The sequence below is a fragment of the Lagopus muta genome, chromosome 15, assembly GCF_023343835.1.
Source record: "Lagopus muta isolate bLagMut1 chromosome 15, bLagMut1 primary, whole genome shotgun sequence".
Classification (NCBI taxonomy): Eukaryota; Metazoa; Chordata; class Aves; order Galliformes; family Phasianidae; genus Lagopus; species Lagopus muta.
The window spans coordinates 2846477-2873041 of record NC_064447.1 but is presented as its reverse complement, the minus strand read 5'-3'; the positions used below and the strand labels follow the sequence as shown (position 1 = coordinate 2873041).

The 26565-nt window shown below is 51.6% G+C and overlaps 2 protein-coding genes across 8 annotated transcripts in view; both read right to left on the bottom strand.

Moving 5' to 3' along the window:
* Nucleotides 1-698: 698 nt before the first annotated feature.
* Nucleotides 699-19580, bottom strand: TRAP1 (TNF receptor associated protein 1). Its single transcript, XM_048961751.1, has 18 exons — nt 19446-19580; nt 16941-17108; nt 15860-15942; nt 15324-15464; nt 10130-10201; nt 9407-9567; nt 8265-8374; nt 8012-8085; nt 5862-6017; nt 5436-5556; nt 5237-5306; nt 4731-4878; nt 4036-4221; nt 3366-3504; nt 2964-3049; nt 2279-2424; nt 1822-1894; nt 699-1540 (listed from the first exon to the last, which is right to left on the bottom strand). Exons 1-18 carry the CDS (start codon nt 19522-19524, stop codon nt 1439-1441), a joined length of 2115 nt encoding a protein of 704 aa, XP_048817708.1. The 5' UTR covers nt 19525-19580; the 3' UTR covers nt 699-1438.
* Nucleotides 19581-19876: 296 nt separating this feature from the next.
* LOC125700672 (CREB binding protein) overlaps nt 19877-26565 on the bottom strand; it is an 80163-nt gene continuing 73474 nt past the window's right edge. For 2 of the 7 annotated variants that reach the window (XM_048961729.1, XM_048961731.1), the window contains exon 31: nt 19877-25240. In XM_048961729.1, the coding sequence (XP_048817686.1) occupies nt 23066-25240 (2175 nt within the window). In that variant the 3' untranslated portion in view covers nt 19877-23065. The remainder of the gene's footprint in view (nt 25241-26565) is intronic. The other 5 variants (XM_048961728.1, XM_048961733.1, XM_048961730.1 and 2 more) reach the window with 3 other exon arrangements.

Below are 26565 nucleotides of genomic sequence, written 5' to 3'. Positions count from 1 at the left end.
AGGAAACACGCTGCAGCACAGAGGGCCAGATGTGTGGCAACACCATACGGCTTCTTTCATGTGCCTTACAGAGCTCTGATGAGAATCTACAACCAATATTTTTTCCTGTGTACTGGCATTAATTTTGACAGTGAAGGATCTTACATCTTGAGAAAAAAGAATGCTGCCCCATCTCCAAAGTCTATACCTGAACTCTACATGCGTTGTCTACTTTCAGGAGCAAAACTTTGTGCGTATTTACCTGTACCAGCTTAGCTGCTGGCTTTCAGTACAGAGTCCCTACACTTAACCAAATTCAGTTCCAGGATCTTAATGTGGCAACTTAAGGATAAGCCAAAGAAATATCACAGCTGCCTCAGAGGCCCTGGTGAACATGGAGAAGAATTCCTGTGAAGCAGTTTGCATGGTGTGAACCAGACACAGTGGGACATCTCTTCTACCAAGCAGCCACTGCTTCTCAGAAAATAAAAATCAAAGAGAGAACCTCAATTTTTCCAAGCACATAGCTAACACTTTATAGCTGGAGTGTCTCTTTTCCTTCCACACTCTGCTACAACCTCCTATTTTCACAGCACTCTCTTTCCACCACTGTCCAACACCCAACATTCTGCAGAACCAAGTAGCTTCAGAAGAGAGAACTGTGACATCACCAGCTCTAAGACACAAAGACCAACAGAGTAAGGGGAAACCAGAAGAGCTTTGGAATAGAAGCAGCATTTATTTACCATAAATACAGGCCAGCCAGACATGCAATTTATCTCAAGAAGAGATAAAAAAAAACCTTGGAGAGCCTCCAGAAAGCCATACCCTGGAAAGCTGTTTCCCAGTTACTTCCCATTCTCTGCAGCAAGACAAGGATGAACTCAACTATCCAGCAGCTTGGTGATCTTTCCTGCCATGGGATTGTACCAACATGTTCAACCACCAGTACCTGCCTGCTAATGACAGCAATCAATCTCTGTGCCTGGTTAGAGGTGGAAGCCTCTTGACAAATTAATGGATTCTGCCAGTGCTAGTGTAGAGCACAGTGGTGCACAGAAATTCATTCTTCAGTGGACAGAGGGTGCACTAACCAGGATTTAACCAGGACTCTTGCTGCCAACACCTGTTTTGGGAAAGGCCATTTCTAGAAACAGGATGAAATGAGATTCTCAAGGGTTGTGTCAGAATTTTATGCATATTGTTTTAGTTGTCATTGCTGCACTTTGCTCCCACTGAGAACAGTGCACTTTCAGCAGGCTGATAACACAACCCAGGAATTATAACTGGCTCCTACCTGTGCAGTGGTGGCTGGAAGTCCCCTGCACTGGCCGTCTGCTAAGTGAACCCCTCACTGTACAGTGCGTGCAAGCAGATGCTGCAATAGCTGACACAGCACAGTGACTGTACTTGAGGAAAGAGATATCAGCACAGAGTTCGTCCTTAAATCTTCTAGAACTTAGTTCTTCTCTAGGATTTTGGTGAGGAGTTCATTCAGCCGGCTCACCATTGGTCTGGGATCTTCATTCAGTCCTGCTGCTATCATGGCATTCTCATAAATCTGAGAAAAAGAAGAAGAGCATTAAATGGTCAGGAAGAACGAGGTGAACGAATGCTGAGGGATGGCACACTCCAGGAGGTGCACGTTGAGACCAAGCAGAATTTCTAGGCAATCTGCTAGGAACACACATGAACCACAAGCAGCAGAAATACCAGAGTGGTGACCATAGAAGAGTGATAATCCAGCTCTGCTACAAGGGCTCCACCCCGCTCCCTTCCACACTGCCTGCAAGGTGGCTCTGGGGAGGATGGCGGTGCCTTTGGAGAAGGCCTGGCTCTCACCTGATCAAGCAACATCTGGGCCAGATCAGGCTGACTGTCCTTCAGCTCATTCAGCTTCTTAATCAGAGTGTGACTGTAACAATAAGAGATCAATATTGAGACTTAGCATTTTTTGGACACGTAAGAAATTTCTTTCCAGAATGAGCCCCTAAGCCAAAGTGGGACAGAAAATGTTCTACCAAAAGGACAAAACAGCTCCATCTTCCTTGCTCCTGTTCCAGGGGTTTCTCTCTTCTCTCCCATCCTGACCCTGTAACCCTGACAGTCCTTGAAGGCTGAATACAGTGAGGGTGGGTGCCTCACATCCATCATGCCATACAGCCTCGCAGGCTAAGGAGCTGTACCACCCTGCACTTAATGGAGAGAGTTCTGCTACCTGGGGGCTTTACTTTGTCCTCTTCTCTACCTCCAGCCCAGCAGGAAGGCAGTGCTTAGCAGTGTTACTGCAATCCCTTACCCCGTGTTGATCTCCAGGGTGGGCTGGAGGAGCTGGGCACGCTCCTCCTGGGTCTTGGCCAGCTGCTGCATGCGAAGAAAATGGCGAGCAGCCCCCATCTCCAGCACAGTGATCATGGCAGGGTGGGTGTCCAGCCGTGTGGTCACCTGTGGCAAAAACAGCAGTTGAGATGGAAAATGTGGGTTAGAAGTAGGGGATGGTAAGGGATTGAGGGTCTCCTCAGTGCAGACCCACACCAAGACTGCACAGTTTGTCCCCATCCCACAGAGCTGCCTAAACAGGCAAGGCAGCTGGCATCCCAAGTGGCTCCACTAGTCCATAAGCAGTATCTCACAGCTGGATCCAAAACATTCCTTGCCAATAAGCCTTTCTAGTCCACAGGCAGGACAGTCAACAGCATGTTCTGCTAACTTCAGTATGAGTGACTAACAGGGGCTCTGCATATCACACATGAAGAAGTCACTATTCCCACTGCCACAGGGACCACCCAAATAACAAATACCAGCATTCACATCACTTATAGAAAGGAGGCAGAGAAAAGAATAATTTCTCTCAGGTTCCAAAAAAAAACAACAACACCCAACAAATCTGTAGCAGCAGATCCCCAGTCAACCTCTACCTCTTCCTCCTAGAATGTGCTCTCTGTGGATCTTCTGTACTCAGCTACCCAGTGAAGAATACCTACCTTAACACCAGTGACTCGAGTGCCTAAGGCATTTCTCATCCAGGCCATCAGGTCCTCAGCTTCCACATCTGTCAGACGTTCTGCAGCTAGCAGAGGAAAGAGGGCACATTTGCTCATGCACCTTCTGTATGTCAACAGACACTGAGTCAATTTCACACTCCCATTTACAGGCTCTCTTGTAGAAACGGGAATGCAGCACCACTCAGCAGACGCCTGTGTGCATCTCCCTGCCCCTAACTGTGCCATAATGAGAGAAGACAAGCTCTTGTCCTGCCTATGCTTGCCTCCCTCTTTCAAAGTGCCAGGTGTGTGCATACTCATATAGTCAGGAATTGCAGTGTACCCTCACAGCCTGACACAGGACAGCATGCAGTGGGACAGGACAGGGGAACCCCACCGTACCTGGGCGACTCTCTTCAAACTTCTCTTCCTTATAGTGATCAACAACAATGTCTGTCTCCACTGAGATGAGCTTCTTCTTGTCAAACTCCCGAAGGTGCAAGAGTGTCAGCTCATCAAATTGCTCATAGCAGAACAGGACCTGTGCCAAAAGAAGACATGCAGTTTGAGACCTAACAGCACTTCCCTTTTCCAGAGGCAACTCTGCACTAAATGGCACAAACATCACAAAGGAAACCAGCAGGTTCAACTCAGAGCTTCAAATAAAAGCAAACCCTTGAGGGGCTTTGTTACCATGGATGGCTGGGCTGCAGCTGCCTCCCAGGGAAGCACCATCCTGAAAGGGCCACCTGCCCGCAGAGGACACCTCTAACAGCACTGCACAGCAGCTCCTTCAGCAGGGTTCAGTGAAGGTAAATCACAGATGTCAGAATGAACAGAAATACCCAGGTGCCTGTGTGAGTAGCAGCCCACCTGCACATGTGCCATAGGTCCCTCGCCTAATAACCTGACCCCAGGCTGCAGTAGCCAGCCCAAGTGGAGACAGAGGGATGAAAAGAGAGGAACTACCGCAAGCCTCACTGCTCTGCTCAGCTCCAAACCCAGCTGAGCCCTGAGCACAGATGCAGGAGCTCAGCCAGTCCTCCCTGGCCACAGCAAACCGCTCACCTACCTCTGTGTCCTTTTTCTTCATGGCCTCGAAGTAGGGTGAGTGTTCGGCCAGGTGCCGGTTGGGTGCACACAGGTAATAGATGTTCCTGCTGCCCGCCTTCATGCGCGAGGCGTATTCGGTCAGGCTGCTCAGCTGGCCTGCAGGCAGGGCGGACGATTCGTAACGCAGCAGCTTTGCAATGTCCTCCTGGAAGAAGTGTGATCTTGTGAGCCGAGGGCAGCCCACAGAAGCTCTGCCTGACCACTCCCAGTCCCAGGGCATCTCTCTGCAGTGGGTACTGCTGCAAAAAGGCTCAAAGGATTCTGAGTTTCCCCCTTTCCTGATCCAGATATTATGGAAGCAGAAAAGTGACCTAAACTTGATGTAGGCCACGCTCTCCTGGAAACGGGAATCCAGGCTGAAGACAACACTAGAGGGAAAGCTCTACTTTATGGTGGGCTGTAGTTCAAATTACAACAACAAGGGCTGACAGTGTGTGGATACAAAGATTCTGCATTGTCTCAACGTAAGTGAGAAGCACTACTTAGCCAGAAAAAGCCAGAGTTAGGATAAGGTGCACTAGGGAACCCTCAGGCCATATTAGATCCATGAACAAGAGTTATGAGCACGTAAGATTCACAGAGAAGTAGCCATCCCCCTCATCCCAGGCAGCAGCCAACACTTTCTCAGCTTCAGCGCATCGGGACAGCTGGTACCTTGACATCCTGCTCTGCTATCGTGACAATTCCCTCTCTCATGAATACTCCGTAGTCCTCAAAGAATTTTGCGTATTTCTCAGGGTCCTTCTTGCTCTGGTCAACGAAGAATTTGATCAGCCTCTTCTGCAAAACATCTCGGAGCTTCCTGCAGCAGGAACAAGCCTTTCTGAAGGTGGCTGCTAGACCAGGGTGAGACTCTAAGTGAACATCTCACTCCCCGTGCAGTGTTTCAGGGATGTACTTGGAAACATAAGAACAAAGAAGAAACTCTAGGGCCACTGTCTCCTTTCCCTCATGGTTCTACATCTGTTCTTCGTATTTCAGTCAAGAGTAGCTCATGTGCTGGAGATACAGCTAGGGCTGTGGCACAACTGCACTGCTGAAGCTGCCATTTTCAACATGAACATAACCAACCACACATGGGACATTCAGCACACTCCCACAGCTACCCAACAGGAAGCCAGAAGAGCCTCACCAGTACACAGGATCTACCTCTTGCTTACCTGATGAGGGCACTTTCCTGCAGCAGCTCCCTGCTGAGGTTCAGGGGTATATCCTCACTGTCTACAACACCTGGAACACAGAGCAACCCTTCAACAGTGAGGCACACACGAGCGCCAGGCTCAGGCAGGAAGCAGCCCCCCCCTAAGCCCCAGTGGAAGCCCTGCTCTACAGGCTGCTATTCCTGTTCCCAGCACACACCTCGAAGGAAGCGCAGCCACTTGGGCAGGATGTCTGCAGCTTTGGTTTGAATGAGAATTTTGCGGCTGTAGAGGGCAACGCTGGAACCCATTTCCCTGCTGATGTCAAACATGGATGGTTTCTGCAGGAAGAAGAGACAGAAAGGTAACACCAGCTCAGCGTGCCCAGTCATTAACTGCACACCACGCTGCGCCAATCGGTACTGAATGTAACAGGAGCTTAAAGCGTGGCTGTCTCCCCTGGGGACCTGAGTCACCTTCAGCTCCTGCCACGGCTCACTACCCCTACCATCTCCCTGTGACACCCAGCCCACCACAAAGATGCTACGCTGGATATTCTTTGCAATTCTGCAGCCTCAGCTGCCTCCTCTCCATACAGAGCACTGCTCTCATCTCCAGAGGAGCTGCACAGTTCCTGGACACATACTTGCTCAGGCACGTAGAAGATGCTGCGGATGTTGAGGGGTGCATCGGTCTTGTAGTGCAGGACGTAGCGGGGCTTGTCGTAAGCCTGTGCTATGAAGCGGTAGAACTCCTCATGCTGCCACTCCCCGATGTCCTTCGGGTCCAGCATCCACAGTGCCTGTGGAGGAGCAGGGAGATGAGTTCCCATCAGCTCTCATCCCCGTGAGGTTTCATAGCACAGGGCTCCTCTTTCAGAAAAAGAGCTACATTTTCTCTCAGGGCAACAAAGCAAAGCAATATCATCTTCCAAACAGTCACACTCCTCTGCACAGCATGAAGGCAGTGGGATGTAGCAGGGTTCACACACTGACAAATTGCTGACCCTCAGTTGATCTCTTACCACCTTCCAAGCAGGCACTCTTGCCCTACAGCAGACATAAGGCAGATTTGTCTAGCCCAAAACAAAAGGGATTTGGCTAACTTCCATCGCTTCACATTTGCCAAAAGCATCCTGAACAGTAAGCACAGCTCAGCTGACTAGCAGTGCTGGTCAAGCATCTCAAGGCTCAGTCCAACAATGAAAAGAAAACTGAAGTTCAGCAGGAGGAGGTTCTGTCTATTTAACAAACACTGGGACCAATTAAGAAACTCTTGCTTCCAGACAGATGAGCCCTCTACACTTAGTGCCACTTTCACCATTTGAGCTCTAATGAGTGGCAGGAGTAATCACTGGTGGCAATACAAACATCCAGCAGATTAGTCCAAAGGATGCAATTCGTGGCAATCCTGCTGCTTTTGCCTCAAAACCTCGTTACACAAATGGCTTCCTAACACTTCCAGCATCCAGGTGCCCTGGAGGCTTTGCAGGATCACAGGTAGGACTACAGACTCAAGTGGGTACTAAGATGCTTCACAGCAGCTCTTAGATAAAGTCCTGCTTTCCTAGAGCCCTACTTGTAGCTACAGTTACCACAGTTAAGACCATAAAAGCCTCTAAATCTACACTGTCAGCTACATGGCAGGCATTCAAAATCTTATCTATCTAACCCATGCTAGGGATCTATGGCTTTGTTTGCAGTGAACTGATGTCGATGTGTGGAAAAATGGGGAAACAAACAAACAAACAAACAAAAAACCTGGGTAAAGAGGTCTGAAATAGGAATGTGGTGAGAATAAAGCTGCTGCCACCTCCCAGTGTGAAAACACACTTTCTGATAAGACAACAGAATTACTCCATTAATTACTTCATTTCACCCCTTGCTCCAGTACAGCTCTTCTCTAGGGAGTGTGCTCTATTGATTGTCAGGCAGGAAGACCAAACAGCTGTCTACATCTATTTCTACTTTTGTAATTCAAGGGAAACAGCTAGAAAGCCTTCGAAACAGAAACATTATAATTGTAGGAATCCAAACAAACATCAGACACTAATCACACCAATTACAGAGCATTAAATAAATTAACATGATAAAATGTTTCAGTACATCTTAGCGACTTGTCAGTGTCACATTTTATGAAAAAGCAAACAAATACACCCCCTCCACCTACTCTCTTACAAGAGGAAGATTGAACCCACCAGAGAAAGAAATGCTGGAAGAAAATGATACATAGGTGGCTTTTTCTTTAAATTTATTTTAAAGATATAAGATTTCAAGTAGCAGACTCCTGCAATTGGGCCAAGAACTCCTGCCTAAGGTGGGCCTGGCTGTATGATTACATGGTCAGTCAAAGAGCTAAGCAGAAAATGAGGTGGTGAGCTAAACCACCAGGAAAACCAACCATTCACCAATGTTGGCTAACCCAAGAAGGGCGGAAAAAACAACAGCAAGAGGTGTCAGCACACACTGACATGCTATCTGGCTTCAACAGTTAAAAGTAGTATTATAAAGCATTGACATAATCACGTGGACTGGGAAAGAACCTGGAAGGTACCTCTAAATAAAAACTGCTTTGCCAGTCTACAAACGCTCTCTCAAATACAAAATAGCAGCATCAGGCACGGCTTGCATCAGATTGCCTCCTCTTGCTTTAATTAACTTGTCACTGCATGGCCTGCAGTGCTCAGGACAGCCCTCCCCTGACTGCCAGGGACAGCAGCAGCAGCTTTGTTTCCTGCCTCCAGCAGAGGATTACAATGGACTCCACGAGCAAGCTGCCCATAGCCATCCTTCTCACCTGCAATGTGTTCATTCGTCTCCCGTTGAGATACAGAGGGAAGCTGATGAAGTTGCTGTATTTTGTCACCACCTCTGGAACGGAAAAAAAAAGACACTGAAGAGTCATGTTGGTGAAACCAACAGAGTAAGAATTCCTTCAGTGAACGGTGCTGCAGGAGAGGAATAACACTGTGAGTTCACCTCCCAGCCATCGAGAACCAGCAGGTCCCACACATCCACAGCACACAGCAGCACTTCCCTCCTCCACTCACCCTTGACTCGGTCTTCATTTGCAAACTCCTTGCAGTCTTCTTTCAGATGTATAATAATCTTAGTCCCGGTTCTGACACCAGATGCTTCTGCGATCTCAAACATTCCTGAGCTAGGATTAGAAACAGAACCCGTGTCAGCCTGTGCCTCAGCCACATCCACTGCGGGACGTGTAATTAAACTGGCAGCTCGCACAACACTTCAGCACCAAGAGGAAAAGGGGAAAAAAAAACATCTTGGACGTCAGAATGTTCTCTGTGCCTGTCAGAGAACTCCCCAGAGAGCGTAGCTGTCTTTCTATGGAGAACCTGGGCCCCAGGACACAGCTCTCTGCAGACCAGTAGCCTCTACAGAAAAGGAAACAAACTTCAAGCAAACTGCAGCTTGCACAGGCCTAACCTTCAGCCACAGCTTGTTGCAATGAAAAGAAGCTGTGCTTTAGTAGAGACAGCATGTTCTGGGTGACCATTCCTACCATTCTGCCAAGTGAATGCCATGCAAGAATGACAACAGACAAGCCTTCAGATCGTACAGAAATACAGACTGCAGTGCACATCAGCTTGCTCATACCCCAAAGCAGTCTGCAGTCTCAGTTACAACATATTTTTTCAATAATTGAAATAACTCAGTAAATACTTTATTTCTAGGAGATGGTGAAGGGATGCAGAGCTCCTCATTCCTAGGAGCTCCAATTTCAACTTGGTGCAGCACTGCACAGCTCTGCTGTCACAAACGTTTGCAACTTGTGAGCAAGAAGCAAAGGCTGAGCACATGGACCCAACCGTGCCTGCAGAGCATTGCATGAGCCCTGCCTGCTGCCCTCAAGCAAAAAGCCAAGGATCAGCCAGCCTAAAGACAGTAGGTTTGGAGCACTGCAAAGCCACCCGCCTGCCAGAAGGGAAGGCACTGGAGAGGCAGGTACTTGCTTTGTCCATACACACCTACTGTAACAAAGCAAGTTTGTCCCTGTTCACCCTGGCACATTTGGCCACACTTTCTTGCCATGTGTAACCTGAGCAGGATGTAAGGCAGTAAACCCAGCCACGAAAGAACACACAAGCCCCATCTTGCTTTGCACAGCTTTCAGCTTGTGCCTGATCTGGACACAGCCCCTGGATGCTTCCATCCCCCCCTGCAGCCTTACCCATCTGAAGACCAGTGGTAGCCCAGGCTCCCCGGCTCCGCAGACTGTGAGAACACCTCCACTTTATCAGCCACCATGAAGGCTGAGTAAAAGCCTACTCCAAACTGGCCAATTATTTTACTGCTGGCTTCAGCTTGGCTCTGCAGTGCATCCAGAAATGCCTGAAGGAACAAAGGAGGACACATAAACCACCATGCAATGACTGCATCTCTGGAAAAGGGGGGCAACGTGCACTGCAACTAGCAGGAAAGGAAAACGAGCAAGGGCTCGGTGAATGAGGAGCAAACAACCTCAGAGTGGTGACTCCAGAGATAGGAAAAAAAAGTATCAGCTAAATACATACAACAATTTGCCAGCACAAGGACACAGCTGGTGCCCTCACGGATGCAATGGGAACACCAAATGAGCCTGTCTCCCTGCACAGACATGGCTCGTGGATGAAGGCAGTTACCTCTGGGAGCGAGGGCAGCCAGGTGCAGCAGCATTGCACACAGGGCCCATTAGAGCAGCTTTGGTACCACAGGTCTCCCTGGCACACAGCAGAGACCATTGTGGGCTAGAAGACTCCATGGGAAGGTTTCACCTTCCAGGAGGGTTGTAATTTCCCAGCTGGGCTGGGGGCCAAGGGAAGAGACAGAGTAAGAAATTACAGGGAGAACAAATGTGGCTGTAAGTGGAGAAGCCTTTTCTAAGGGAAAGAAGGGGCACCTCACCCTGAATTACCTTTGAGCCTGATCGAGCAATGGTACCAAGGTTAGAAACAAGCTCCTCCTGGGTCATCCCAATGCCTGTGTCCTGAAAACAAACAGCAACAGCCGCTGAAATAACAGTAGAGAATTGCTGTAGCAAACAGAACCCAAGCAACTTCTCCTTCTGATCAACAGTCTCTTCCAGCCAGTCAAGCAGTAAATGCAACAGCAGCTTTCAGCTGTGACAACACCTGCACCAGGGCAGGACAGCAGACTCAAAAGGCTCAGAGCAGGGGCCACAGCTGCTTTGTGGCCATAAACCACCAAGACGTTTAGAAACTCAAGTATTACGTGGAGACAACACAAAAACCTGTCAAGACAGGCTGGTTTCTGCACCACTAACAACACTGCATGCCAGTGTTGGAAAGCAACCTCAGCCCAGGTCTCAGCCTCCCTGCACAAGGAGCTGTGCACGAACACTCCATCCCATTCCTGTGCCAATACACAGGAGAGGTGAGGAGCAATGAGATGCAGCTTACTTCCAGCCAGCAGCGGCAGAGCAGCGAATCCCTCAGACCTCAGGCAATGCAGGCTCCTGGCTACAAGGACCACATTCATTCATCTTCATACAGTCCCTGTCTTTTCCTGCCCCCCCTTTTGCCCGTGCTCCAAAAACATGAGAACAGACCTGTCAGCATTCAGGTCCCCGACCCTGAGAGCTGCAGTGCTGCATCCCAGCTGGAAGCTCCTCACCTTGCGGTGCTCTGTGCCACGTTCTCTGAGCTCAGTAAGATGGCAGCAGCACAACTGGCTGAGTGAAAGGTGATTCCTGTCGATGGGAAGAGCTCAGCTCTCCTCACGTACCTGCAAGCAGCTGTCAAAGCTGGCAGCACCGCGTGCATCCCAAATACTGACACACTCACACTTCACTGATGCAGGGGTGGCAGTTTGGTGTGCTGGACTCAGCAAAATGAGTTTGTCTGGAACCAACTACTGTGAGATGGCTTGGGGTGGGATGCAGGGAGATCTCATGCACAGCATGCCTCTACCACCCATATGGGGCACTCAGTGGACCTATTTACCAGTAAAGTAAGGTGGTGTAATTAATACTAATATAAACATTTTAATCTGGTGCTTAAGAACACCAAATGCCCAAACAGTGGACAACCTGTGAGATTACCAAGCGAGGTGCTGTGTGAGCAGACGTTGCTCTGCATCCCCCCACCTTGCAGCCCAGCAGTACCTTCCACAGGATTACACACAGTGAGGGCAACCACACTCATCTTGTTTGAGAAGACGAATGATGCCAGGTAACAGCACAGGAGATGAAAAGCCAGGACAAACAAACAGATTATGGCACAACCTCAGGAATTTGACACGGTTCCTTTCCCCCGGAAAAAAATAGAAGCGCAGAAAAAAAAATGTTTTCAGCATCTGGTTCAGGTTTGGTTCGTGCCAGACCCTGAGCAGAACACACTTAACTCCTCTGATCCGCTCCTATTTATAGCGCAGCACGTCATTCCCAAATTCCACTCTGTTAAAAAAATACCCCATGAATATATTTGGCTATTTAATTCCCAGCCAAACTTACTGCAAAATGCTTAAGGACAAAAACTGGAGTCCAAGCTGATGAGGGTGAATGCAACGAGCAAAGAGCACCGCTGGGCTGTTCATAGGGGAAGCAGAAAGCATGTGCTGATGGCCAAGCAGGGATGTTGGCGTTTCCTAAGGCAGGAGAACTCCTGAGTGGATTCAGAGGGGATCCCCACTGAGATTCACACTGCTCCTGCAGCACCTGTGCTTCCTGCAGCCAGGTTCAGTGCTGCGCTGCACAGCTGCCTTCAGCAGATGGAGCTGCTCCCAGTGCTGGGCTGTCTGTAGCTCTGCAAATACCTCTGAGCTGTGATCAGGCAGCAGAACTGCGCTCTACCACCATTACAGCTTCATTCCCACATAGATGGCTTCAAGTCCTCCCTCCAGGCTCCAGGAAAGTTTTACCTTCCTAAGAATGGCGGTGGGAGCAGAGCTGGTCGTACAGCCATAGAGCCGACAGGCTGCAGACCTCCACAAGTCACCAAACATGAGGGATACGTTCAGAGTTCAAAGCGTGCAGCTTTGCACACAGCTTCACAGCTGAGAACCAGCTGCTGAGCAGCACAGCACAGGACTCAGGGCACGGACACCTCATTAGCTGGCAGCTAATTACAGAAGCCCACCTGCTGCTCTGCTGAGCTGCAACCTACCCACCTGGTTCAACTGTCCTGGGACTTCTCAGGGCAGCCCCAGTGCCACCCTACAGCACTGCTCCTCTGCACTGCACCTCTGTGCTTTCCCTGCGCTTTGTTCCAACCTTCCTGCTGTGCGTGGTGGAAGTTTGCAGAGACCATTCTGTGTGGTTTCAGCTGGATGGCTGCATTCATCACCTGCTTTGTTTGCCCCACAGCCCTAAGGACTCCCCTGTCCTCCTCAAAAGAACATCCTCGGCCCCAGTACCAGTCTCATCACAGTTCTTGCTTTTGCACTGTAATATTTGGTAAATTAGAAAACTGTACACAATCACAGCAACAAATCGAGTTCAAATTAACAAATTGCTCAGTTTAGCTGGTAAACAAGAACCTGGGTTAAGTACCATTATCTCTGCTCATCACCTGAGACCAACCTAAGGAATTACAGAGCCTCGTTATACAAAACAATCAATTAACTCAACAGCCTGCTGCCTTGGCCACAGTTGTACCTGAAAGAACGCTTGAAGCCCAGAACAGGGCAGCAGTCTAAAGGAAGAGCCCCAGGTTTTGCTTCCTTTCCAACGCCATCTCGTAACACTGCAACTTCATCCACAACAACGCCGAGTGCTGCAGCAGACTCAGCTTCCATCCATCCAGGTCCAAATGCCTGCTGTTCAGTAAAGCATTTCCTTTCACGCACGCTAAATTTCCCCTATTTAAATGTGACATGTTCTTATTCTGGCACAAAGAGGAAGAAAACAGAAGATTCTCCACCTCTTTAGCCACAGGTTATTCGAGATGCATGTGCATGTGCAGACCCCTGGCTTTTTGGTTAAAGACAATGCAACACCTGGAAGCTCTAATCCAGCCCTGCAATCAGAGGCACGCATCTCTAAGCTTCACCCCAAGCTCAGCTAAGCACAGAGAGCCTCACCCCTCCACCTCCACTTCTACTCACCCTGCTCCCCCACACCCAAGCAGCAGATGGATGCTGCATGCAGCTAAGGACCCTGCAGGGCTCCCTGCTGCAGCCTGGTAGCACAGCACAGCTGCACAGACCCAGCTTCCACCCGCACCAAACCCTTGGGATGGGTGGCTGCCCCTGCACTGAACTGCTGAAGACCCACACACAGCACTTCTCTCTTAGCAGACACAACGATGGCAATGCTTAGGGAGGATATCCCTCAACGAGGACATTTAATTAAATCTCTGAGTCCTGCAATGCTTACAGCTGAGGTCCTGGCAGAGAAGCAAGCAGAACCGCAGTCACTTAACAGAAATGAATGCTGTCCTTCACTGGAACTAAATGATCACCCCCCGGAGATGGTCCTGTTACAGGGGCACGGAGTGTCACAGAGATGCCACACGGCTTGGAATGGGAGAGAAGGCAAGATTCACCAGCTCCATAGGCACAGAACAGCACAAAAACCTGAGAACAAGGACTGGGGGGTCAGTGTGAGACAACAGGAACCTTCCCAGAGAAAAGTGGGACACCAGACCTCCTGCTTCTGCCCTAGCGAGTCTAAATGTGTGCAGCAAACAAAATGGTGACTATGAGGCACGTCCATCTCTGTCTCAACCACTGCAGGCAAATTCTTTTGCACCTTCACATTCCTGGAAGGTAGGGAACTGTTCTGAACGAGGCTTGGTCCGAGCAATCTTTATATATTCTGTACATTTCTTCAAGAGGTTATAAATAGAGCCCTTGCTGGAGATAAGGAGCTTTAGGCACTACTGAGAAGGCAAATCTATTAAATGAGATTGGAGCAGTGCTGTTCTCTCTCTCGAAGCACGGTGTTTCTGCAGTTAAAGGCTTGCTAGTTAAGACTCATTTAGTCGCATTAGAGATGCACAGACAGCCAGATAGGGCGTTATAAAAAGACAAATCCCTAGCAGCTCTAATTGGGTATGATGTCAAACACATCCAGTCTGAAAGGTGGGCAAACAGGCCTCCCAGCCAAAAAAGAGGACAGCTTGCACAGCCACAAGCTGTAAGCATGTCTGGATGGGGTCAGAAGTGATGTGTGCACTACGATGGCAGAAGGGAAAGACAAGAGCAAGATGACTTCAAGCAGGGAATCATCCCTAAGTGAGAGCTCCTTAATGAATCAGTGTTATACAGCAGCCAGAGGAATGCAGGAGCCAGGTGTGAGAGGGGAAGCAAAGCTTCTGCATCCTGATTTGAGAATCTTTGGGTTGACAACCACGTTGCCCACTAACAATCACCAGCATCCCCATGGCAACCACAGCTGCTTGTTTGGCAAAGAGACAGAAGTATAAAATAACTGAGCAGCCTCTAACAGTGACTGCTTTTGTCACACATGAAAAACACTGCATCGCGTGCTTTGTCTGCGCCACATCTCTTCTGGACTGCTCCCGCCACTCCTCACTGCTGTCTGCTTCATTCTCTGTTCTCCTGAGAATAGAACAAAGCTGCACTCCCACAGCTGACACCGTCCACGAGGAAAGCTGATGGCTTGCCTTCTTTGCATTAACATCTTTGCCACAAAAACACCAAACACAAAATCACCTGAAGCGGGAATATGCAGAGATGACGAGCAGTGGAGGTTCTGACCACCACCCTGGCTTCTTTCCCAGCGACCCATGTGGGAGGTAAGGAGCTGCCATGCAACACCTCAGCCTTGAGGAGAATTCCTACCCAAAGGTCACAATGAAACCAGGATCCCAGCTTTTCTACTAGTAAGAAGTGCACATATAACCCAGGAAGTGCACCAGAAAAGATACTGGGAGAAACACGACTGGGAGTTCCTGAATAGAAAACAATTAGAAACAAATTTTTCCACAGGGACAAGTGAGGAAACAGATAAACTGATCCAGAAGTTACAGCCCCATGAAGCATCGTCCAGCTGAGGGCAGAACTCTGCTTCAGGCAGGCTTGAGAATCCAAGGGACTGCACTGCCACTCAGCTTCCACCAGTCTCCCACCAAACCCAGAGGTAAGAGCAGTGAGGAACAGCACTCTCCTGTTACCAAAGAAGGTACCTGGATGGTGATGGTTCCCTTCCCACTGTCCGTCTGCAGGTGAATCTCCATCTCTGGCAAGGCCTTCCCTTCTGCCATGAGCCGATGACGCAGCTTCTCCAGCGCATCGCTGCCATTGGAGATCAGCTCCCGGATGAACACCTGAGGAAGACCCAACCTGACAGCACAGCCCAGCTTTGCTCACTGCACAGAGCTCCCAGCAGCTGTGGAACTCAATGCCCACCCACAAACTAATTCCCAGCCCGCTGAAAGGTAACAGCCTTTCCCCATTATCTGCCAGGAGAAGGGCTGCTCTGAGCTCACTGGTGAAGGGCTGAGGTTCTGAGGAGCACAGAGGCACCCCGGCCATACTTAGATCTCCTTTTCAAAACACATTCTGAAGGTGTCTTAAGAAAACCACATTCAAGAAAATGTGGGATGTGAATAGCACAGGATTTGCTGGGAAACTGAGTGAGTATGGGGGATATAACCCATGACACAGACAGGGCTTCAACAACAGAAAATCTGCCAGCTCTGGGCAGGTAGAGGTGCCCTACCTCCTTCTCCGAGTACAAGGAACGGGCAACAATATCCAGCAGTTTCTTTGTTTCAGCCTGAAACTCATGCTTGGAGGCTGCGCCTAGAATAAAATCACAAACACACACGTAAGGTGCTTGATCACTTTCCTGTGGGAAGAAAGGCAAAACTGCCTTCTCACCATGTGCTTCGGCTGCCATGAAGCAGGACTGAACACAGGCAGCTGTGGCTTCAAAGGGGTGACACCAAAGCTGCTGTTCACACACCCCTAACGAGGCAGCACGCTTGCCAAGCAGACACTTGGCCTCTGCACCTCAGCTCCTTTCAGGCAGACCTCAAGACTCACTGCATGTTGGTCACAAACTCCAGACTGCAATCAGTAAAGCCCAAGTGAAAACTGATTCCAATTCCCCTTGCTCCTAACGTGTGCCTCCTTGCAACCCCACACACTTTCTGAAGCATCTCCTGTAGCTTACAGCCCACCTTCCATACACTTCCCAGACTCCACCTGCATGTGCCCTGCTCTGAGAGCTTCTACAGCTCTAAGCTGGCATTTCTCATGCCCAAACAGCTCTCTAAGCCTTAAACAGAAACATCCAGATTCTCCAGTGTCTCTGTGGGGCATGCTTGGGAGTCACTTATGCAGGTAGGGACCCAGAAAGAGACAAACACAACACAATACCTCAGCTGAAAAAACCATCCTTGGCTTTTTAAAAACAGCATTTCTCCTGCTAGAGGCATCAGAGAACCCCAGAGCCACACAGGGAAAGCCATGATCCACCCACCACACGTCTGTAGTGCCTTGCTGGTGGGCACCTATGTTCCCCTGTGATGGGGGCTAAGCTGGGCTGTGGGCAGCAGTAGGAGCAGCACACGAACCCTACTGGGGCTCCACAGCCTGCAAGCTGCAGAAATACTTGCAAGATAAAACAATGGGAGCACAGAGCCAAGATGGTGTTTCTGTGCACAAATAACTCACGTGGCTTTGCTTTAAAGCACCTCCCTGCAGTGCACAGTTACACCCAGGCAACATTTTCACACTGCTCTGGCTCTGCCTGCAGCTCAGGAATGCTCCCACAGGACAGCAGCATTCATGCCCACCTTTCACATTCTCTGTGTTGCTGATGATGGTGTGCAGAGGCTCTTCTTCCTTGCTCTCTGCCGTCTGCGTGCTGTACGTCCGGCAAGCAGAAATGCAGGCAGCAGGAATGTGGTGTGGGAGCCTCCAAGAATGGAGTCCTTCTCTTTGGAGGCATGCTGGTCCTTTTGCTAGAACACACAATTCAAGATATTTCAGTGTGAATCAGAAGCAGCAGCACCCTCTGAACAAAAATCCTCGTCAGAAGATGCAATTTCTAACTTCCACCATAAATTAAATGGGGAGGAAGAGGCATTCTGCAACCTCCATTGTTACCTTCTCTGGATACCAAGCTAACAAAATTCATTTCCTTTTGCTCATTTTCATCCCTCCAACAGCACTCAGTTCCTCTGCAAGCTCCCAAACCTCAGGGCAACTCCACCAAGCCCCGCTTTGCCAGTGAGAGTCAGCTGAGCAGCTCCTTCGTGGCAACAAACACTGGGTCTGTGACCATCAGAGCACAGCTAACAGCACTGGGATTACATCTTCCAACCAAGCCAGCTCTGGGATAAGCAGCACATGGAAAACAAGAAGTCAGGAAACAGCACAAGTCTCATTAAGAAGTGGGATTCCCTTTTCTCCTACTTCCAGCCCTCACTTCACGATGCTCAGGTGAACTGAAGTCTTCCCTGTGCTGGGAGATGGAACTAGAGCCAGAGCAGGACACAAGAAAACCATTCCCAGCACTACAGAGCTGCCCAATGCCAAGTACTGGGGGTTGTTTCTCAAGTGCCCAAGTGCCGGCTGCAGCACTCAGCTGTGCTGGGCCCAGGGCAGGACAGGAGGAGTGAGTGTGGGCCTTCCCCAGCCAAACCCAGAGCACAGAGGAGCTGGGCTCTGTCAGGAGGAGAGGCACGAGAAAAGAGCACACCAGTAGCCCTTCATGCATCTGAGCACCTCCCACACAAACTGCTCGCTCTCGGCACCACAAACCTGTCCCAGTACCACAGGACTCATCCTTACCCCTCCCTGGCTGCCTTTGCTGGGTCCATGCAGAACACAGAGCAGCTCGTGTGGCTGCAGCTGTGGGACACGCAGAGCTGTGGCTGTGCTGCAGAGAGAAAGGCCTGAGGCAGCTCGGCGCTTGCAGATTTTATGCCCACACCAGATGCTGTAGAACATCAGGAAACACGGCACTTGTATGTATGCACACATGCAAGACAAGCTCCCTGGTGAGCAGATAACAGAGGGAATGCTGCTTCCTCACCGACATCCAGAGGAGCAGCAAACCACGAGCAGCTCCACACCAACCTCAGGGTGCTTTCTGTTGTCAGAGCTAAAGCAGCAAGGCCCCGGGGCTGAGCAGTGCACCCCCAGCCCACAAACACCAGCTGTCTCCACAAACTATCTATACTTTTTCATGTATTTATGTTCTTTTTTTGTCTCCCCACCACTAAAGCGCAATAACAAATCACCACTCATCAGTTTAGAAGTTACTCTGGGATCTGTGCAACATCTGGCCTTATCACCCTTAATTAACAGCCTGTCCCGTGTCAGGCAGCCAAGGCTCATTAAGTGCAAGCTGCAAGGCTTTCAAACCATTTCTCTCCTGCGAAGCCTTCGCCTGGCAGCAGGAAAAAGCTCCAGGTGCTTCTGGAGACAAATTCACAATTAGCAGCTCAGAAAAGCAAACGAGAAAGCATCCTGAGTTACCAAGGTAAAGCAACACACAGAATGAGGAGCAGGGGATGGATGGAAGGCCCAGCTCAAACCTCGGCTGAGCACTGAGGGCAGCTCAGACCTCTGGGTGCAATTCATCAGATGCTGAGCACTGCCACAGTCCCACAGCTTCCCGTGCGCCCCATCGCCACCCCACCTGTGTGTCAGTGGGGCAGGCACCTCTCTGAGCCTCGTGCACGGCGCTGTGCAGCGCAAAGGGAAGAAGCCTCCAGATCCCTGTGTCTCCTGAGCTCAGCCGTACCCCAGGAAGCGGCCCTCGCACCGGGCACGCAGCCAACCCAACAACGGCAGCTCGAAATGCACGGCGGGTCACTGAGCGCCAGGCAGCGCTCAGCTCAGACCGCACAGAATTGAGGCCAGCGGGCGCTATTACCACAACAACTTCATCCCCGTGCAGCCACGAGCCCGAAGGCGCTCCTGCAAAGAGGACGAGGCGCTCACACAGAACAAGAGGAGCGCGGCTGCGTCCCGCACAGCCCCGGGGAGGAGGCTGCGCTCCCGGCCTGTCCGCTCCTCCAGTGCCCGTTTTCACCCCGCACGGCCCAGAAGCGCCGCACGAGGACGCCCCACAGCAGCCCGACACGCCGCACGGTTTCCTTCGCCGCGTCTCGCCGCAGCCCGCACAGACGCGCTCCCGCGGAACGGCCCGGACGGCACGCGGAGCCCCGCCGCTGGGCGTGAGTGCTTCGTGCGAACGGGGCTCCGCCGCCCCAGCGCCGGGCAAGGCCCGGGGCCGCAGCCGCAACCGGGCCCGGGAGCGGAGCGGTACGGCACGGCGCCCCGCTCACCTATGGGCACCCGCAGCCCGGTCCCGGCACGCAGCAGAGCCGCGAGGCGCCGCCCACTCCGCACCACAGCCGCCGCCATGCCGCGCTCCCGCCTCACGCGGCGCCGCTGCCCCCGGCGCGTAGTGATGACGTCACGGGTCAGAGCGTGACGCGCCACTGACGTCACCTCCCGCTGCGCCTTCCCGCCCCGCGGCGGGGCGGTGTTCGTCCGAGCCTCGCCGAGGCGGCGCGGCGCTGCCCGACACCCGCGATCCCTTCGCGAGGGAACGGCGAGCGCGTAGCAGAGGCAGCGCTGCGAGTCCGAAGCCGCGCGCGCAGGGCCTCGTGCCTGCAGCCCGTCCTCCGCACTGGCTGGCGCCGCTGTCGCACGTGGCGCTGCCGGCTGTTAGCGGCGGCTGCAGTCATCCCGGTGCAGCCTCTGCATCGCTGCCGGCGCCTTCCGCTGGGCTGCGCTTCCGCCTGGAACAAACCCCCTGCTCTCCTCGGAACCCCCGCGTTGTGCCCAAGCCCCGAATGACTTCCGAGCCCGTTCGAACCGTTTCCCCCCACCTGCTCTCCTCGCCGCCGCCTCTGTCTGATCGCAGCGCACCGCCGTGCTGCGGCCCGGGCCGCGCGTGTGGAACGCTGCACCCCGCCCTCCTGCTTTGGTTCCGTTCTGACCATTGAGCCACAAACTGCCCTCCTGCAGGAAGCCTGCGGCCCCAGGTGATCTGGCGGGGATCCTTTGCTCTGTTGAGGCTCGTTTCTATTCCCTGCGTGCTGACCCAAAGGCACATGGAGCTGCCGCAGCCATGGGCCGCTCCTGGCTCCAGCAAGGGATTCCTGTCCTGTCCCCAACCGTTCTGTACCTGCTGCGTGCCCTGCAGGACGGCTCTTCCTCCTCCTGCCTGCTGCCGCCGGCAGCCCCTCACCCCCCTGCTCTGAAGTATGCAGGAGAAGCAGCAGCAAAAAGCGTGGAGATAAAACCTCAGCTGCTGTTATCTGCCACAAGAAACACGCTCACGGCTCCTTGCTGTCACAGTGGCAAGCTGGGTCAGCAGCAGAAAGCACAGTGCATTGGAAAGGTAGAAACGAGGAGCTGCGGCTCAACGTTCAGATTTGAGCTCTTTTCCCTCCAGAATTCAGCAGTCTGTAAGGCAGGAGGCCTCAGCCACCACCTGCAGCCACGAGGACCCAGCACCAAACACATCCTTGCACTGTAGATGCTCGTGTTCCCGCAGTGCCGTTCCTTACCAGCAGCACAGCCCCATCAAAACAAGGACCTGAACAAGCCCAACTTGAGACACACTGAGTTCTGTACCCAGGCTCCAAGCAGGCCAAGCTTCCTTCATCTGCAACCCAAGCTCTGCATCTGCATGTTTCACTTCAGCTCTGTGCCTCCCTGCTCACACCTGCTGCTCTGATCCGAAATCAAGGAGCCTGGGTTGGGTCAGGCTCTGCTTCAGCAGCCAGGTGGAAGCATCCTTCAATCCAAGCAGTTTTACCAGCTTTTATTAGAAACACCAGCACATTCAAGGCTTCCTCTCTTTGATCACAAATACAGTATTTTCCCCCTTTTTGAGTACGCAGCACGAAACACAGCATCAGGGCTTCCCAGCTCGTTTCCTTTTAAGCAGTGATTGCTTTTGGATTAGCTTCGGGTTGGTGCTCGCTGACCTCACCCAGCCCCAAATTCTGACACACAGAACTGCTGAAAACAGCCGTGTGGGCAGACGAACCCAGCGGTGGCGATGAAGGTCCAACAGCTGAAGGTTTGCAAGAAAGACTTCAGCAGAGCCTCGCTGTAGTTCAGGAGGGAGCAGCGCTGCAGTGCGCAGCCGTGTGCAGCACGGGGATAAAAGAGCTTTCAAGAGAAAGCAGCGCTGCTCCCCCATCCTCGCCCAGCAGTGCTGCAGGGGATGCTGACCTGCTGCGAGCCGGGCTGGAGGAGCCCTGGGCCACGCGTGGGCTTTGTCACAACTCCGGCCTGGGGGGGAAGCGGCCCTGGGTTGGAACTGGAAGGAAGGAATGCGGTGGGAAGGGGGGGGGCAGCGGCCCAGGAGCGTGAGCTGACGGGATATGAAAGGGAACATGTACATGATTTGTTATTTTTTATTCCACAGAAAACCCTCAAATCTAGACTCAGAGTTAACAGCAGAAAAATAGTGTTAAAGTCAATAGGTTCATATTTTACCATAGACTAAATAAATTAGCCTAGAATTCACTCCATCCTCTATTCTTTTTTCTCCTTTCGCCGGTGATCCTTCTCTCCATTAACGCGGTTTTTAGAAAGCAATGGCTGTTAATAATTTATTCCAGTTGCCCCTCATGGATGAAGGCCTGTCAGCATTAAAGGGTTGGGGCACCGATCCCCTGCGCTCCCCTCCCGGCCCTGCAGCCATGGCCAGCAGGCAGCGCTCCCCGCAGCCCCGCCGCTCCTCCGCAGCCCCGTCGTACAAAGAACATGATCCAAAAATAGATAAATAAATAAAAACCTTCCACATTCTTACATGGATTTTTCTTTTTTTTTTTTTTTAAAGAACAGAATACATGTTAAAAACTTCAGTAATTTATATCAATTTTTTTTTTTTAAGCAATACTTTATATACAATGGAAAAAAAAGACATGCATAGTCCAAATACAATGTTGAAAACAGCATTTTCATAACAAAAAACCCAAACACTAAGTGTTAATACCATGTACATGGATTCAAGAAGGACCACCCTTTTTGTTTTTCTGTTGCACACAGTTTATTTAACAATATGATATTATAAGTAAGAAATGAGTTTTTTTTTGTATTTTTTTTTGTATTTTTTGTTTTTTACCATTCTATACAGTGATTGAATCTTCTCGGATTTTCTTATTTATAGTAATTATAGCGCTCGCATGATTTACACTAGAATTGCTTTTCCTCATTTCAAGTTTCACATAGAAGAAAGAAAGAAAAGAATGCTTCTTCTCTATTCAAATCAGCACGGGCTAAGAGTGATCATCCCTATTTTCACCTAAAACCAGTTTTATCAGAGAAACAAAGCAACGATTTCTACATCTGCGAGCCCAGGGTCGTGGCTCCGGGCGCTGGGAGTCCGTCCCATCTCCCACCTGACACCTCCAACGCCTGCACAGTTTGCTGTAGAAAAGAAGGAGCCGTTCCCAGGGCGGCCGCCCCGCCTCAGCCAACAGTTTGTGAATATTCTTCTTTTTTTCTTCTTTGAGACGCGACGTCTTGGAAATACAAATAAAAAATATGAATATAATGAACTTGCTTTCACCCCCCCGCCCCCCGTTTAAAAAAAAGGTATGAGTCAACAGCAACAAAAAAATAAAAACCAAATAAACCCACAAAAGAGACCAGATACCTGTAACTGCCTGGCGTTAACAAAAAATATATTCTTTGTATTGTTTTCTTCTTGTTGTTTGTGGTTTTTTTCCACGCTCTGTTGGTTTTTTTTGTGTGTGTGTTTTTCTTTTAAACAGCAATTCGTCCTTCCCCGTGTAAGGAAGCAGCAGTTCCATCCGGGATCCAAAACAGCCCGGATGTCTGAATTCTCAGTACAAAATGTCCAAGAACACCAAAGGAAAAATAAAAGAAAACCAACCCCCAAGAACCCCCCAAAAATAAAAGTGATGCTCCCATAATGCTACAAACCCTCCACAAATTTTTCTAGCGTGTCCCCGGTGGTGTCACCGACCAGAGACAATTCGTTTGACAACGCACTCCTGTTGGGGGTGTTTAGTTGTGGAAGCATTGCACTCTGTTCCGGGTTGCCCAAGTGTCCCTGATCCATGGAGCTAGCCATAGTAACTGCGAGTCCCGGGTGGGGGGAACCAGTCTGGGGCGAGACGTGGTGCGGCGACGGCTGGGGCTGAATCCGTGGGGACGGGCTGGAATGTGGCGGCTGGGACTGGGGGCGGGGAGACTGAACGGGCGCCGGGGAGCGCACCTGGCTGCCGAGGGAGGAGGCGATCTGCTGGCCGGGGAGATGAGACGCCTGCGGTTGTCCTGAGAGCATGTGCTGCTGTGGGCTCATGGGGTTGGGCTGGCCCGGAGAGCCTATCTGCTGCTTCATCTGCTGCTGCTGCAGGATCCTCTGCTGCAGCGCCTGCTGAATGTTGGGAGTGCCGTCCGCCCCCAGGCCGGGCTGGCCCATCTGGTTCAGCTGTCCCATCTGAGCCATCTGTCCCATGGACCCCCCCTGTATGGATATGTGCTGCTGCATCCGCTGCTGCTGCATGGCTTGAGGGTAACCTCCCGGCCCTTGGGGCTGCTGGAACTGGCTGTGGCCGGCCATCCCCGCCGCCATGCCAGCCCCTCCTTGCTGCTGCTGCTGCTGCTGTTGCTGCTGCTGCAGCAGTTGCCTCCTCAGGATTTCTCGGTACTGCGGGTGATTCATGCTCGCCATGCTAGTGTTGTGGCCGGGGTTCATGATGTTGATTCCTTGTGCCTGCGGATTCATAGCTCCTATCCCTTGCTGCTGGGGAGGAACGCTCGGTCTCTGCACTCCTGCTTGCATCGCGTTCATGTTCTGCAATCCCGGCTGAGCGTGCATGCCCGGCTGTTGCATGCCGGTCTGCGGCTGCTGCATGCCGGCCTGGGGCTGTATCCCCGCTTGCGGCTGCATCCCGGGCTGGTTAGCCACGTATTTGGCCGTTCTTTGCTTTATAAAAGCTGCCATAAGCTGAGGGTTGGACTTAAGGATATTAAGAACCTGTTGCTGCTGCTGCGGAGAACTCGGCGATTTCAAGGTCCTCAGCAAGTCCTGAAGTGCATTTGGAGGGATGCTCCGCGGCGGCTGCTGCACGCCTGGCATCCTCGGCCCGGCCACTGCTTGCGCCGTCGCCATCGGGATGACCGGCCTCGCCATCCCCGGCTGCATCGCCTGCTGCTGCGGCATCGGAGGCGACTGCCACTGCCCAGCCTGCATGTTGGACATCACCGCGCCGCCGACGGGGCCGGGCCGCGCCACGTTCATGCCGACCTGCTGCATCTGGCTCACCGAACCCACCGTCGGGTTTACCAGCCCTGGGCGACCGGGAGGCAAACCGTTGTTGATGTTGTTGACCCTGTAGAGCTGCTGCTGCTGCTGGGCGGCCTCTCTCTCGATCTGCCGAGCTGCTTCCACCGCGGCCGGCGGCGGCTGAGCCGGAGGTGGAGGTGCGGCGACCGGGTTGGTGGGTTTTCCTGTTGAAACGGTGGTGGGGGGCTGAGTTCTGGACACGTTGGGAAAGCCAGCCGGTGACATACTTACGGGGGAAGGCTGGGGCTGGGGAGGAGGCTGCGGCGTCTGCGGCGTACTCGGCTGCTGAGTGGGGGTACCAGGCGTTGCTGAGGTAGGAGAAGGCAAACTTTGCTGAGGCACGTTTCGGGTGTTCATGGTAGCCATCCTTCTGCGCATGAGCTGAGCCTGCTGCAGGCGGTGCTGGATCTGCTGCTGCCGGAGCTTGTGTTTGATGTTGAGACAGAATGGCACGGGGCATTTGTTCTCTTGGCAGTGTTTGGCATGGTAGCAGCAAAGAGCTATGAGCTGTTTGCACACCGGGCAGCCGCCGTTGGTCTTGCGCTTGCAGCCCTTGGTGTGCTGGACAACCCGCTTCATCTTCTGGCAGGATGGCAAGGAGCAGTTTGCGTTGCGGCACTGACAGGCGTGGACAAGGGACTGAATGCAGCGCTGGATGCTCAGCCGTCGCGACTCCTGGGGGCTCTTCGACTGCTGCTCCCCTTGGCTGTTGCTCTCATCATCCAGACCCAGGCCCCACTTAACCATCTTGTGGTCATGGCTCTTAGTGTTGTAGCAGTTAATGCACAGGTCGTAGTCCTGAAAGCAAAGAAAATCCAGAGCTCAGTTGTCTGCAAAGCTCCACCTGCGGCACTGGGAGGGGAGAGCAACACCACCCTGGCGTGGAAGCACACTTGGTTTCAGCAGGCACAAACACAGCCCAACAGAGGCAAGACAGCCACCCTGTGCTGTGAAGAGCTGCTGGTTTCCATTTATGCTGGGTGCACTGAGGTGCAGAGGTGGCTGCACAGCCCACACACAGCACTGGGATCGACTGGGAGAGCTGGGCAAGGAGGGCAGAAGCACCATCAGCTGCCTCAGCAAAGCCAGCTCCAGTCCCAGGCCCCATGGAGGGCAATAATGCAATCAGGCACTGCTACCGTGCCTTCACTTTCAGACACTGCAGGTTTGGTTGTTCTGCTGTAGGCTTGGTGGGTTTTCCCCCTTTTTGAGGATGGCAACTTTACGTCTCTGGAACATCTACCAGAGCACTTACACAAGGGGAGCCAGAACAGTGCAAGCAGCTCTGAAGCGCTAAGAACCAGGGGTTTGTCTCCATTCTTGCTGTAATTACTGACTAATAATTACTGACCTGAAATACGTTTTTTAATCTCTAAAATAGCCCCTGAAGCAAGTGCAAGTTTCATGGCAGGACAGACACTTATCTGAAAACCCGCTCAAACACCCACGTTCTCACTGCCCTGCATGCTTTTTTTTTCTGCTAGAGAAAGATAATCCCCCCTTACACACAAGTAGCCAGAAGAAACCTAATGGCCACACTTCCTTTCACTGCTTAACTCCAGCCTTGCCTCAAGAAGCCCTCTTCAGCGCTCTCCTCAGAGGGATTAATTAAGACTCTTCAACCACGAGGCTGGCAATAACTTCCAGTGTGAAAACGAGGTTGCACTTATTCAACAGTTTTTAGTTCAGCTACAGCCAGAGGTCATCAGCAGCCCTCTGGAGGATACCTGCCCCTCACGCCCACCCGTGTGACTCCACACGTAATTAACTGCTCTCTAACACAGCTCAGTAGAAGTGATCTATACTGTAACAGGGCCAGACATCAGAAGTATAGAGCCAGGTTAGGGAGCAATTATTTGGGTTGATCCAAAGGGCAAGCAGCCTCTAATGCTGGGCAGAATTGAAAAGCCTCCTCGCCCAGCTGCATTTGCCTGGCTGCACTCAATGCAACGCCAAGCACCACATGCAACGTGGAGCCAACTGTCTCGTGGTCATCAATTTAACATGGATGAGCCAGCCCTGCAGATTCAGGTTACTCTGACACTATCACTGCCCTGAAATTCTGCCACAATAAGCTGAAGCCTGCCTATGCAGAGGAGTTTGATGACACGGGAAGCAATTCC

What these genes read in the sequence shown, in the direction of transcription:
- TRAP1 (XM_048961751.1), bottom strand. Translation starts at nt 19,524, where the DNA reads ATGGCGGCGGCTGTGGTGCGGAGTGGGCGGCGCCTCGCGGCTCTGCTG. An exon ending in CCTTGTACTCGGAGAAGGAG is followed by an intron (nt 15,465 to 15,859) that starts GTAGGGCACCTC and finishes GGTCTTCCTCAG; the next exon opens with GTGTTCATCCGGGAGCTGAT. An exon ending in TCTTCTACGTGCCTGAGCAA is followed by an intron (nt 5,557 to 5,861) that starts GTATGTGTCCAG and finishes TTCTTCCTGCAG; the next exon opens with AAACCATCCATGTTTGACAT.